At 41.7% G+C, this 14,790-nt stretch overlaps 1 protein-coding gene across 1 annotated transcript in view; it reads left to right on the forward strand.

Annotated features, from left to right (window-relative positions):
* The first annotated feature begins 7,569 nt into the window (after positions 1 to 7,569).
* slc44a4 (solute carrier family 44 member 4) overlaps positions 7,570 to 14,790 on the forward strand; it is a 91,923-nt gene continuing 84,702 nt past the window's right edge. Inside the window, exon 1 of the mRNA XM_060850334.1 lies at positions 7,570 to 7,703. Within this exon, the coding sequence (XP_060706317.1) occupies positions 7,661 to 7,703 (43 nt within the window). The 5' untranslated portion in view covers positions 7,570 to 7,660. The remainder of the gene's footprint in view (positions 7,704 to 14,790) is intronic.

The following is a 14,790-nucleotide window of genomic DNA, read 5'->3' on the forward strand; positions in this document are numbered from 1 at the left end:
AGGAGGGAAGATTGAGGGACTTGAGGCTATTTCGATAGAGAAAAGAAGGTTGAGAGGTGACTTAATTGAGACATAACATAACCAGAGGATTAGATTAGGTGGACAGTGAGAGCCTTTTTCCTAGGATGGTGATGGCTAGCACAATGGGACATAGCTTCAAATTGAGCGGTGATGGATATAGGGCAGATGTCAGAGGTAGTTTCTTTACTCAGAGAGTAGTGGGGACATGGAACACACTGTCTGCAACAGTTGTAGACTTGACAACTTTACAGGCATTTAAATGGTCATTGGATAGGCATATGGACGAGAATGGAATAGTGTAGATTAGGTGGGCTTCGGATTGGTTTCAGAGGGCAGCGCGACTGCGACGGCTGAAGGACCTGTACTATGCTGTAATGTTCTTTGTACTCTAGATGCATTCTCACCAATGTCCTGCACAACTTAAGTGTATTCTGTTTTCCTGGTGACATTCTATTAGCTTTTCTACTTACTTGCTGTACCTGCATACTTACCTTTTTTTTGATTCATGAACTCAATCTGCCAGGTCACACTAGAGCTCTCCAGTCTATCAGTATTTTAGATAACATGCTTTTTTTTATTCCTGCACACTCTCTTAATCTATCCTATTGCTTTGTAGATTTCTTGTGTCTTCTACACAGTGTACTTTCATATCTGTTTGTTTCATCAGCAAATTTGGCAGCCATACTTTCAATACATTTATCTGTTTTTTTTATAATTGTAAACAGTTGAATTCCTAGCGTCAACCCCTCTGGCACACCACTACTATTTTCCAAGCATAATCTCTATTACCTGGAAGAGCCAAGGCAGCAACAAGGGAACACCACCACTTGCAAGTGTCCCTCCAAGCTTCATACTGCCCTGACTTGAAAAAAAGCCCTGTTCCTTCGCTAAGTAAAACTCTTGGAATTTTTCCGAACAGCACAGATTGCAATGGATCAAGAAGGTTGCTTGTCAGTGGAATGCTGCATGATGGGATGGTTATAAGGAGACACTGGGACTATTCATGCTGAAACTGCAAAGGAGAACAGCGAAGAAAGCAGAATTGGTCCATTTCAACCTTAAAGGGTATGAATCTGCAGAATGGGTGTGAATGCTGTAGCTCCATATGGCACCAGTTTCAAAGAAAGGCTCAAAATAATTAAGAAAGTAAACTGAGCAAATGCAATGATGCAAATTTATAAAGAGGTGGAAATAAATAACTTCAGAGATAGTTAATTCGGCTGATTTTAAGGGGAAGAAGAGGTTGCCTTATAAGGAAATGAAGGATATTGATCTGGTTTCATTGGAGTTTAGAAGAATTAAAGGTGATCTTATTGAAATATCAGATCGTGAGGATGTTGACAGGATCTAACCTGAGAAAATGTTTCTCCTTAAGGGCGAGACTAGAACTTGGGAGCATAATTCCAAAATAAGAGGTATCCCATTCAGGTAGAGATGTTTTTTTCTCTCTCTCCCTCTCCCTCTCTGAGGGTCACTAATCTTTGGAATTGTCCAACAAGCAATGAAGGCAGGGTTATTGAATATATTCATGGTTGAGTTAGTTTTTTGATTGATAGGTGGGCTGAGGATTATAGAGGAACAGTGGAATTCAGATAAGTTTTGTTTTGTATTCTTTGATTGTACATGGGCATTGCGAGCATTTGTTGTCCATTCCCAATTATTACTAAATGGTGTAGTTTGCTGGGTGGTTACAGGGAGAAGTTAAGAATGAACCACAATGCTGTGGATCTAGAGTCACATGTAAGCCAGATCAGGTAAGATTGGCAGATTTTTATCTCCACAGGATATTAGTAAACTTGATTTTTTTTTAAAAAACTGATAATTTCATGGTCACTATACTGACAGGTTTTAAATTCCAGATTTTATTGACTAATTAGATTTAAATTCCACCATCTGCCAAGGTGGGATTTGAACCCCAGTCCCAAGATATTAGCAAATAGCTTTGAGCACGGTGGCAGTGGTTAGCACTGCTGCCTCACAGCACCAGAGACCCGGGTTCAATTCCCGACTCAGGCGACTGACTGTGTGGAGTTTGCACACGTATCTGCGTGGGTTTCCTCCAGGTGCTCCGGTTTCCTCCCACAGTCCTAAAGATGTTGCAGGTCAGGTGAATTGGCCATGCTAAATTGCCCATAGTGTTAGATAAAGGGGTAAATGTAGGGGAATGGGTGGGTTGCACTTTGGTGGGTCGGTGTGGACTTGTTAGGCTGAAGGGCCTGTTTCCACACTAAGTAATCTAATCAGGAACACTAGTTCAGCAACATAACCAGTTGGCTACTATCTCTCTCCATTACTGGACCTTATTGTATAAAGGAGTTCATTCAATTGGTTGAATAGCCTGCTCCCAAATTTATCTCATATTCTTAAGTTATTTAATATGGAACTTAAGCATGCAAAAAAATCCTCAAAACACCATTTTATATTTTATTCAGCCTACTAGGGCATGTGATGTTATACCTTGAGGCTATTGCTTAGGCTCACTATAATTGTTCCTCAGAACCATAATTGTGGTTTCAAATATTTTTTTCTAATCAGTCTGTTCAGAGATGTTATTACATACCTCTGGAGCAGGTGAGACTTAAACCTGGGCCTCTTAGCTCAGATGTAGGAACCCACTACTACGTCACAAGAGCCCCTCTCCATTGACTTCTTATCACCAAGTGTCTTCTGTCTATGTACAACTTTTGTGCATGGGTGTTCTGTTTCACTGAAATTTTAAGTCTTTATTCACTACAATTATGCTGTCACCACAGTGGCTATTGCTGCTAAAAGTCAGCAACAGGAAATCCTTGTGTCTCAGGCTCCTCTGACACAGAGCCAAAATAGTAATCCATTAACGTTTCTTCAGGAAGCAGGTTAGCAACGTGCTGCTTGGAAATTTGGGAGTAAACTATTTGCATATGACCTCTAAAGCAAGAAATAATTTTCTATTTGTTGCACAAGGAAACTGATTCATTAATCTTTTGAAATCTCAACATGCTAGCTATATTGTTTTGAGTAAGCATTTTCCAGCAATATGGCAATTATAATTGTAATTTACAATGCCATGATAAGTCTTCCATTTGATTATGGTCTCACAGATATTCCAAGTAGCATGGGTACCTATGTCTGTACAGCAGTATAACTTTTACATCATTTTTTCCTTGAATCTAATTTATTTAACCCCCCTCAATAATGAGTCAGTACAGTAGCAGGGATGAAGGGTACTGCACTATCAGAAGAACTTTGTTAGGACACCAACCCCCCCCCCCCCCCTCCACCCCCATTGCCCATTGTAGACGATCCCATTGAAAGCTTTTCTTTGATAACTCAGCTGGTACAACAGAGTACACACAAACAGAAAATAGGAGCAGAAGTAAACCATATGGTCCCTCAAACCTGCTCCACCTCTATCTAATAAGATCATGGCTGACCTGTTTGTGTTTTGGATTCTACATTTCCTCCACTACCCCAACATCACTTTATTCTCTCTGCTTATCAAGAATTCTCCTCTGTCTTAAACATATTCAATGATCCTGTCTGTACTGCCTTCTGAGACACAGTACAGTCACATTAAACCTCTGAGGACTGTACAGGAATGCAAAGTCTATGTCTGTAGGTTGCCTTGCGTTTAATTCCAGCTCATTGTAGTTAGTGGGTATTTATGTGACAGCTGTGACTCAGTTGATACTAATTTCACCTCTGAACTGCAAGCTGCCAAGTTCAAGTCCCATTGCAGGGCTTGACTGCTTAAGAACCAAAGGCTGATAATCGCATTTATTAAACTGATGCCTGCCTACCTCTTCATGTGGATGTATAAGATTCCTTGTTAGAATTTATCCCTGGCCAATAATGACGCTCTCAAAAGAGCAGTTTATTTAGTCATTACTGCTAATCACATGCATCATAAAAGTAAATGTTGGTGGAATGTGGGTATTAGCCTGCGATGCCAGCACAACCAAAGCAGAGGCACTATTATGAAGAGCAGCATCTTTGTCCCTGTTAGGTTTATCCTTGATTCAGTATTATTATAATATGCAGTGATTTATTTTGTTACTGTTTTGAGGTTTTGCTATGTACAGCTTTCTCCTGTGTGTCCTATAGTGACTGCATTTCAAAAAGTAAATAAATGGCTTCAAAGCACTTTTGAACATTGAGATTAGGTAGTCTTTGATGAGACATGTCCAGTGGTTTACTGAGCATCTAGAATTCCAAAGTGAAGCTGAAGAAATGTCTAGCAGAGTAGTTAATGTGGAGTATTGCAATCAAGATAGAAATTGGATTCCAAAGAATTAGAGGAGGACAACTGGTTTTATGATGTGGGAATGGTAGGAAATGTTCATAACAGCTAGATGGGTAGAAAGAGAGATGAGTAGGTTGGATCATAAGACCTTCCCTCTATACCAGGCAACATCCTAGTAAATCTCCTCTGAACTCATTCCAAAGCTTCCACATACTTCCTATAATGCGATGACCTGAACTATACACAGTATTCCAAGTGCAGCCGCACCAGAGTTTTTTACAGCTGCAGCATGACCTTTTGGCTCTGAAACTCAATCCCTCTACCAATAAAAGCTAACAGACCATATGCCTTCTTAACAACCCTATGAACCTGGGTGACAACTTTCAGGGATCTATGTACATGGACACCAAGATCTCTCTGCTCATCTACATTACCAAGAATCTTATTATTAGCCCAGTACTCTCTTCCTGTTGCTCCTTCCAAAGTGAATCACCTCACAGCTTTCCACATTAAACCCCATTTGCCACCTCTCAGGCCAGCTCTGCCACTCATCAATGTCCTCCATAACCTGCAACATCCTTCACCACTATCCACAACTCCACTGACCTTCCTGTCATCTGCAAATTCGCTAACCCATTCTTCTATGCCCTCATCCAGGTCATTTATAAAAACGACAAACAGCAGTGGCTCTGAAATAGATCCTTGTAGTACACCACTAGTAACTGAACTCCAGAATGAACATTTCCCTTCTGACTTCTTTCAGTGAGCCAATTTCTGATCCAATCCACTAAATGACCCTCATCCCAAGCCTCCATATTTTCTGCAATAGCCTACCATGAGGAATCTTATCAAATGTCTTGCTGAAATCCATATGTACCACATCAACTGCTTTACCCTCATCCACTTGTTTGGTCACCATATCAAAGAACTCAACAATGTTTGTGAGGCACGACCTATACTCCAGAAAACCATGTTGACTATTCCTAATAAAGTTCTTCCTCTCTAGATGATTTAAAATCTTATCTCTGATAACCTTTTCCAACACTACTCAGTGGTTTATAATTACCAGGGTTGTCTCTCCTTCCCTTCTTGAAGAAGGTGACAACATTTGCTATTCTCCTGTCTTCTGGCACTATTTCTGTAGTCGATGACATAAAAATCAAAGGTAAAGGCCCTGTAATCTCCTCCCTGGCTTCCCAGAGATTCCTAGGATAAATCCCATCTGGCCCAGGAGACTTACCTATTTTCACCATTTCCAGAATTGCTAAACACCTACTCCTGTGACCCTCAATCCTGTCTCATCTAGTAGCTATATGTCAGTGTTCTCCTCGATAAAAATGTCTTTTTTCCAGTGTGAGTACTGATGTAAAATATTCATTTAGCACTGCCCCATCTCCTTGGACTCCATGCACAACTTCTCATGACTATCCTTGATTGGTTCTAACCTTTCTCTCATCGTTCTTTTATTCCTGATATACCTATAGGATCAAGGAAAACCCTAAAGCTTTCTATCTGTCAATGACTTCTCATTTCTCTTCCTGGCTCTGTTTAACTCTCTCTTCAGATCTTTCTTGGCTAACTTGTGGCATAACTGAGCCTTCACGTCTCATGCTAACGTAAGCCTTCTTCCTCTTGACAAAAGATTTGACTTCTTTAGTAAACCATGGCTCCCTCGCTCAACCACTTCCTCCCTGCCTGACAGGTACATATTCATCAAGGACACACAGTAGCTGTTCCTTGAATAAGATTCACATTTCAATTTACATATCCACTGCAGTTTCCTTCCCCATTCTATGCATCCTAAATCTTGCCTAATTGCATCATAATTGTCTTTCCCCCAACAATAATTCTTACCTAGTGTGATATACCTATCCTTTTCCATCGCTAAAGTAAACATAACTGAATTGTGGTCACTATCACCAAATCTAACACTTGGCCAGGTTCATCACCCAGTTCCAAATCCAATGTGGCTTTGTTCCTTGTTGGCTTGTCTACATATCTGCAAGGCATAAGTCATGACTGTGACGGAATACTCCCTATCTGCTTGGATGGGTGTGATTCCAACAACACTCAGGAAGGTTGACACCCATCCAGAACAAAGCAGTCCACTTGATTGGTACCAAATCCACTCCCTCTTCTACTGATGGTTAGCCACAGCAGTGTGCCATGACAAAATGCAAACATTTGTCAAAGATTCCTAGTAAGTATCTTTACACCCATGATCATCTCCATATAGAAGGATAAGGGCATTGGATTACATGAAAATAACACCACCTGCAAGATTCGTCTCCAAGCCATTCTTTCACTACCCATTGTTCAAAATCCTGGAATTCCCTCCCTAACAACATTCTGGTTATACCTACAAAGCATGGACTGCAGCTATTCAACAAGGGCAAAAGCAGTTCACCACCAGCTTCTCAACAGCGACTAGGGAAGGGTAATAAATACTGGCTCAGTCTTGAATGCCCACATCCCAGCAGTGAATTTTTAAAAAGCCTTGAATGCAGGAAGTAACAGCACATTCAAAAGTCTTGGAGAGGAAAGGAATGTTGGAGATACCATAACAGTTTACAAGGATAGTATGATCAAGGGTAGATTTATTTTTGAGTAGGATGTGACAATAACAGATTTGAAAGAAAAGGCTGAAGAAAAAGAAATAAAAGTACTATAAGAAATAGTAGCTAACCATCATCTTCCTATGTTTTGATTTCAGATCAACAGCATCTGCAGTGCTTTGCTCTCATTTAAAGGGCGGCAGAGATTAAATTGCAAAGATGTCATGGAAGGGAGTGATCATAGTTGTAGTGACGGGACGAAGCATTTGTTTAGAATGGAAATGCCAAAATAATGATGATCAGATCAAGGACATCAGAGAACAATGAGAGAGTAATGAAAAGCATCAGCGAGATTAATACTTAAGCACCAAAACAAGCTGCAGTTAACATTGAATTTGTGTGCTTCCCCTGCCTCTCTTAATTACTGATGCGGTCAGGGGTTCCTCGGATTCACCTTAAAGGCAACTTCTCTCCAGCTGGAGGACGGCAGGTGCGTGTGGGCAGGGCCGACAGGTGTCTATGGGAGGGACCAGCAGTTGCACGTCGGCACCGGCAGTTGCACGTCGGCACCGGCGTGGTTGGCAGGTGATTGTGGGCGGGGCTGACAGGTGTATGTGGGAGGGGCTGACAGGTGTACGTGGGCAGGTACCTGTGGGAAGAACCAATAGGTGCACGTGGGCAGGGGCGGGATGGGCGTGGTTGGCGGTGGGCGGGGTCGGCAGGTGTGCATAGGAAGGGGAGTGGTGCGGTTGACGCAGACAGTGGGGAGTTGTGTCTATGTCGTTCAGTCGTGCCGTGCCTCTGTGGAGAGAGGGCCAAGGAGCGGTCCTGAGCAACCGGTAGCTGCAACAACAGGAGCAGGATGGGCAAGAAAAAGAAGGCAGAGAACACCTCTGAGCCCTACGGTAAGAGGGGAGAGGGAGAAAAACAGGCTGGCAAGTTGATAGGGCTGGAATAAAACATGGGTAATGGTTAATCATGGACTCGGTTTGGGGAGTGAAAGGGAGGCTTGAATTAAAGGATGAATCGTGGCAATGGCTGTGGAATGGCTTGATGGGCATAGAATAGGGTGGAAATAGGCAGGGTTGTATAAAATGGAGATGTTGAGAAGTGGGCTTATTGGGTGTAGAGTATTGGATGAGCATGAATATGGATAGAATGGAGTGTGAGTCAATCATTGGGCTGGATTAATTGGCTATTTTGGGTGAACCCCAAGTTGAGAAGGCTGTAGACAATGATTGGGAACTGAGTTGTAGGGTTTGGAATAGGAGAGGAGTTGGATAGTCACTGGATAGTGTAGGGTGTAGGTTTGCTCGCTGAGCTGGAGGTTTAATATCCAGACGTTTCATTACCTGGCTAGGTAACATCATTAATGGTGACCTCCAAGTGAAGTGAAGCTGTTGTCTCCTGCTTTCTATTTGTATCTTTCTCCTGGATGGGGTTCCTGGGGTGTGTGGTGATGTCATTTCCTGTTTGTTTTCTGAGGGGTCGATAGATGGCATCTAGAGCTATGTGTTTGTTTATGGCGTTGTGGTTGGAGTGCCAGGCCTCTAGGAATTCTCTGGCATGTCTTTGCTTAGCCTGTCCCAGGATAGATGTGTTGTCTCAGTCGAAATGGCTTTTTTTTTCATCCGTATGTAGGGCTATGAAGGAGAGGGGTTGTCATTTTGTGGCTAGCTTTCTTCCTGTTTATCCTACTAGTGTTTGTGGCAGTCCTTGCATGAAATTTTGTAGGTGACGTTGGTTTTGTCCATGAGTTTTAAGTTTGTTAGTTTTTGTTTGAGCGTGTTGGTGGGTTTGTGTGCTACTAGGATTCTGAGGGGTCTCAGTAGTCTGGCTGTCATTTTTTGAAACTACTTTGATATAGGGTAAGGTGGTTAGGGTTTCTGGTTGTGTTTTGTCTGCTTGTCGTGGTTGTTCTTGAGGAATCTGCGCACTTTTTTTTGAGTATCCGTTCTTCTTGGATACGCCGTATAGGTGGTTCTCCTCTGTTTTTCAAAGTTCATCTGTGCTGCAGTGTGTGGTGGCTTGTTAGAATAGTGTTTTGATACAGCTTCGTTTGTGTGTTGGGATGGTTGCTGGTGTAGTTGAGTATTTGGTCAGTGTTTGTCTGTTTTCTGTATACGCAGGGATCCCATGGGATCTCTCCGCTATCAGGATTCATAGCAGAAGCAGTAATGCAAAGGCTAGAACAAACAGCCCTACCAATCATCAAACCAAAAATTTGGGTTCACTACGTAGATGACACCTTTTGTCATCACAAAACGAAACAAGATAGAAGAGACATTTAACATCCTCACCAACATCCTCACAGGCATAAAGTTCACCAAGGAGGAAGAAACTGACAATAAACTCACATTTCTGGACATCACCGTAGAAGGAAAGGGCAAGGAAGAATTACAAACCTGCGTTTACAGAAAACCGACAAACACTGACATGCCAGAGAATTCCTAGAGGCCTGGCACTCCAATCACTATGCCATAAACAAGCACATGGATCTAGATGCCATCTATCAACCCCTCAGAAAACAAACAGGAAATGACATCACCACAAACCCCAGGAACCCCATCCAGGAGAAAGATATAAATAGAAAGCAGAAGACAACAGCTTTGCTTCACTTGAAGGTCGCCACTGATGTTACCTGGCTAGGTAATGAAACGTCTGGATATCAAACCTACACCCTAAACCTCAACCTGAGCTACAAACCTTCATCAACCTTGCGAAAACTGGATAGTGTGCAATATGGAGTTTGAAAGTGAGCAGGGAATAATTCCCTTTTGACTCCATATGTACAAATTATTTGTCTCTTTTTTTAGTCAGCAAATCTGGCTTGAGACATGCTCAGTGTCTGAAATCCTGTGTCAATCTCAAAGTAACTCTCCCTTTCCACTTCTGTCTCCTTCTTTAAATCTGTTCCCAAAAGTCAATTCTGACAAATTCATTATTTTATTCTTAGCTGTTCCTGTTCTACAATGTATTTTTCTTTTAAGGAAATGTTTGACTGTAGTCTGTAAGTGCTGTATGAAAGGACTCTGCACTATTGGTAACCATGGTGTGTGTGATTTACTGTCAGCAGGTATAGTACATATGGTCCCAGGGCTATGGGGTAATGTGACTCATGATATGGTGGTGTTTGACTGAATGTTTCCGCATGATTTCCTAGCAGACTGTTGTGCAAAGTGGTTAAAGTATGAAATTAATGAGTGCATTCCTGCCCCTAAATGATTATTTGGTTCATTGGAGCTTCACATGTAAGTTAGTGGTGTCTTCAAAGTTTCCTTAGCATTTACACAGTGACTCTAACTTAGCAATGGTAAGAGTTTTGAACTGGTAACTTAATGATAGATTTCACAACACCATAGCATGAAGCAATTCTTATTTTACTTAATCTTTTGTTTTCTGATCTCGCTTGTGTGACTTTGAACAATTGATCAGGAAGAGGGAGGGTACAAAAATTGCAAATGGAAGATACTAATCACTGTCCATCCAAATAATCGTGCATGTTTCTTAAGAAGTTGAACATTGCATTATTTAAAGGAAACTTTTTTTGAATAAAAAGGGAATATTTCACCTCCTTTGTCCCCAAAGCCTGTTTACCATATACAAGGCACAAGTGAGGAGTGTGATAGAATACTTCCAACTTGCCTGATGAGTACAGTTTCATCGCCACTGAAGAAGCTTGACATTATCGAGATAATGTAAGCCTAATTGGCACCTCATCCACCATCTTGAACATACTTTGCATCCATGGTGAAGGGAGTGTAACAGTAGTGTGTGCCATTTACAAGATGCAGTGCTGTTAGTCCCTAAGGTTTGTTTTCAACAGCCCCTTCCAACCCAACAGTCCCTACAATCTCTAGAAGGATAAAATCAGCCAATGTATGGGAAAGCTGCCTCCTGCGAGTTCCTGTCCAAACCACACTGCAATTTGCAGTTCACAGATGAACACAATAAATTCTGGAGTCACAGCTTCAGTGGAATGTGATTCATTTGAGCAGACACTGGGAACCATATTGTAGCTAGCAAACTGAAGAATACATGAGGTCATGAGGCCACTGGACTGCAGTGGGTGTGTCACCAGAAAGCAACTTGGCAAAAGAACCAAGAACCTTAACCTTGATTCTCTAGAAAATTCACTGAAGTTTGAGCATGAAATGTCTAGCTCAACATCTCCAAGTGACAGTGTTGATGGTAGAAACCTGGAGACCAGGAGTTTAAATTATATTATCCACAATGTACTTATGGCTCTCAAGAAATAAACAATTGTAGAGTCTGGCTCAAACTTTAAAAATTCTTCACAATCAATGTAGGTGGAAATGTAGAGCTGTTTCTGAAATATTGCAGTGCTAGTGTGGAGTAACAAACACCATCAATGATTTGACTAACTTTAATTCAATCATTGTCAAGTTGAGCATTATTTACAGTCATAGTTACACTTTAGCCATCAATGTTAAAATGTTGATTGTGGAGCTCTTTTGTTAGCAGTTCCTCTTCCTTGATATTGAAGAGAATTCATGTGCAACCAGGTGATACACTGATAGTTTTCCAGAACTATGAACAGTTTAACTCATACTCCTGCTTCTGAAGTTCAAAGACCTAAGTGCAACATTACAAGGAAACTTGTACTTACCCCAGAAGGTGTGCAATGAGTCTTCACTGTGGGGAGGCAGTGGCATAACAGTAATGTCACCAGACTAAGAACTCTGAGACCCAGATGCATACTGTGTGGGTCATGGGTTAAAAACCCATGACAGCAACTGGTGGAATTTTAAATTCAATGAAGTAAATTTGGAATGGAAACTTAGCTTCATTACTCAGAGTATTGTCAATTGTAAAATGTCATCTGATTCACTACTATCCTGAAGGGAAGGAAAATTGCCATTGCAGAAGACAATGTTTGAGAAAATGGGGTCACACTTTCAGAATAAAGGGTTAGTGGCTTAGGACTAAAATGAGAAATATTTTGACTAGATTGAGAGTATCCACAATACTCTCTTGATTCAATCATTGAGCATATTTCAGATTGATATATCTTTGCATAATGAGGTATTAAGTGGCACTCGGGATGAAGCAGGAAGGTGGGGTTAAGGTAGATGGTCAGCCATAATCTTGCTAAGTCTGAATTTGAAGGCCTCTGCTCCCATTTCAGTTGAAAGTGCTCTCTCCATTTTATCATCGTTGCAAATTTTTAAATCCACAAGCAAGGAGACCAGATGACCGACTCAAGAGCCAAATAATTGATGATCCACACTACTGTTTGAATTTCATTCAACCCTCATTGGCCCTTCTTGCATAGCATTGCAGTCAATCACTGCTTAGTTACAGGTAGACACCAGTGGGCTCTCACACACTCACTCGAATGTCAGGGTGTGCGTTTGCCCACAGGTTGAAGAGAAGGGAATCAAGTGTGGGAGTTGAGGTAAATTTTGAGTTTTGCAAAGAATGTTGTCAGTGTGGAAATAAAATCAATTTGAGGTGAAGCTAGGATACGGATATGTATGATGTTTCTGTGAACAAGGATGTTGTAGGAGATGGTGGGTTTGAGTTATAAAAATAGGCTGGATATGCTAGACTTTCTTTCCCTGGAGCGTAGGAGGTTGAGCAGTGACCGTTGAGGTTTATAAAATCATGACTGGCATAGATAATGTGAATAGCAAAGGTCTTTCCCTTAGGTGGGGTAGCTCAAAAGTATGGGGCATATTTTTAAGATGAGAGGAGAAAGATTTGAAAAGGATGTGGGCAACATTTTTACACGATGGTTCATGTGGAGAGTGAGCTACCAGCAGGAGTAGTGGATGCAGGTACAGTTAAACATTTTGACATTTGGATAAGTACTTGAATAGGAAAGATCTGGAGGATATAGGCTAAACAAAGGCAGGTGGCGCTATTTTAGTTTGGGAACATGGTTGGCTTGGACAGAAGGGTCTGTTTCCATGCTGTAAGATTGAGTCTGAATGGATAGAGGTAGGCCTTATTGCACTTATCAGCGCATGCTAGTTGAGGCAACATATATTTGGAGCATTGCAATCCTGAACCCGACTGGTCCCCTCCTTGTAAGCAGGTGAAGATCTTCCAACATAACATGGTTCCATTGCAGAAGGAGGCTATTCTGTCTCTGTCTCTGTCTCTGTCTGTCTCTCTCCCTCTCTCTCTCCGCATCCCAGAGCCTGACCACTTGTCACACTAAACTAACTTTAAAAAGCCAAAGTCATCCATAAATGCTGTTCAGCCATGGAGAGTCTCCTTAGTGAAACTTACTTGCACTCCTTCTGGGGCAATGCGTTCAAGAATATAGAACAGACCAGGGTGGACTGTAGCTTGGGTCTTGATCCAGCCCACAGGATGAAGTCCTGGACCAAGTAGCATGGCCACAACAATGCTGCTGATATCATGACGTGGATTTTAGAGTTAGAGGGTCTGGCAGTCATCTTTCCAATGGAAATTAGAGAGAAAAGAAAACTTTGCCTAATTATGTTAAATAAATGGCAAGGTTACTGATTTAATGGGATTAAATGCAAGCATTTTTCCAGAGGAATGTTTTTTGAATGAATGAAAGAAACCTGATATTGATCATGTTTTGGACCCAGTGGTAATTTAGATGAATATATGCTTCCCCCAAACCAGCAGCCTTTACCACTGAGAAAAGCAAGGATAGCAGGTGCTTGGAAACACTGCCACCTGCAAGTCATGCAGTGTCCTGTCTTGTAACTATATCACTGTTCCTTCAGGGTCATGGAACTCCCTCCCTTAGAATGCTCTGGGCGTACCGACACATCATAGACTCAAGGTGGGCAGCTCACCATCACCTTCTCCAGGGCAAATAGAGGTGGATGGTGTACTTTGGCACAGCCAGCAATACTAACCTCCCACAAACAAATATGAAAATTTTGCTTGAATATGTAAAATAAATGGCAAGGCCACTGATGTAATGCGATTAAACTCAATCAGTTGTCCAGAGGAGTATTTGATTGAATTAATGAAACCTGATCTTGTTAAGGTTGTAGAAAGCAGGCATTTACATGACAATGATTTTATCATCCTGTTACAAAAATAGATGCTAACTACTCAGTAATTGCACAACAGAAAGACTCTTGATCCTATTTTAATTGGCCTCCTGCCTAGATTCAGATCTAACAGACTCCAGGAAGTATTGGTGTTTATTGTTTGCTGCATGCCCAAGGGGAATCTTTGTATATTGAGTTCAAATTCCTGGTGTGACCTTTTAAGCAAACAACACCTTTTTTTTTGAAAAGTCTCCGGTTTGTGCCTTAGTGTTTTTGTAGCAGAGCGCACGACCTCGAGCTGCCTTCCCACAGAAGTGCTCCACAGTTGATTTGAAATACTGTCACTGCTGAAACGTGAGCAGCCACTTTGCAGCAGACACCCACAAACAGCAGTGACTCGATCTGTGTTTATGATGTAATTTAGTTCAAACAATGGCACATCTCTTGTTTCATTGCTACTTATGCCTCAACCAAGGTTGAACAGTTGACAATTCGTTGACAAATTCGGGGAAGCCAGCTGTGTTTATCGGCACCAAGCAGATTTGTTTTCTGGTTTGGCTTCCTGGGATGCCAATCTACAGCACTAGATGCCCCTCTGGTACCACCTCAATGGATATTCATCCATGCAGATTCACTGAGTAACCAGAGGCTATATGGAGCATCTGAACCAACCTGGTAGAGACATTGACTCCACTACAGAGAGAACATCATCTGCTTTAATCTGTAGTGGCCATGGTCATCCTGTTGAATGGCAGAGCAAGCCTGAGGGACTGGTTTCTTAGATGTTATGCTGTGATGGTGTGCGGTGATCTGAAGTTGCAGATGGAGTTTAATTTGGATAAATATGAAACGCTGCATTTTGGAAAAGCAAATCAGGGCAGGACTTATACACTTAATGGGAAGGTCCTGGGGAATGTTGCTGAATGAAGAGAGTTAGATACAGGTTCATAGTTCCTTGAAAGTGGAGTTTCAGGTAGATAGATTAGAT

This window comes from Hemiscyllium ocellatum, chromosome 35 (assembly GCF_020745735.1).
Source record: "Hemiscyllium ocellatum isolate sHemOce1 chromosome 35, sHemOce1.pat.X.cur, whole genome shotgun sequence".
NCBI lineage: Eukaryota > Metazoa > Chordata > Chondrichthyes > Orectolobiformes > Hemiscylliidae > Hemiscyllium > Hemiscyllium ocellatum.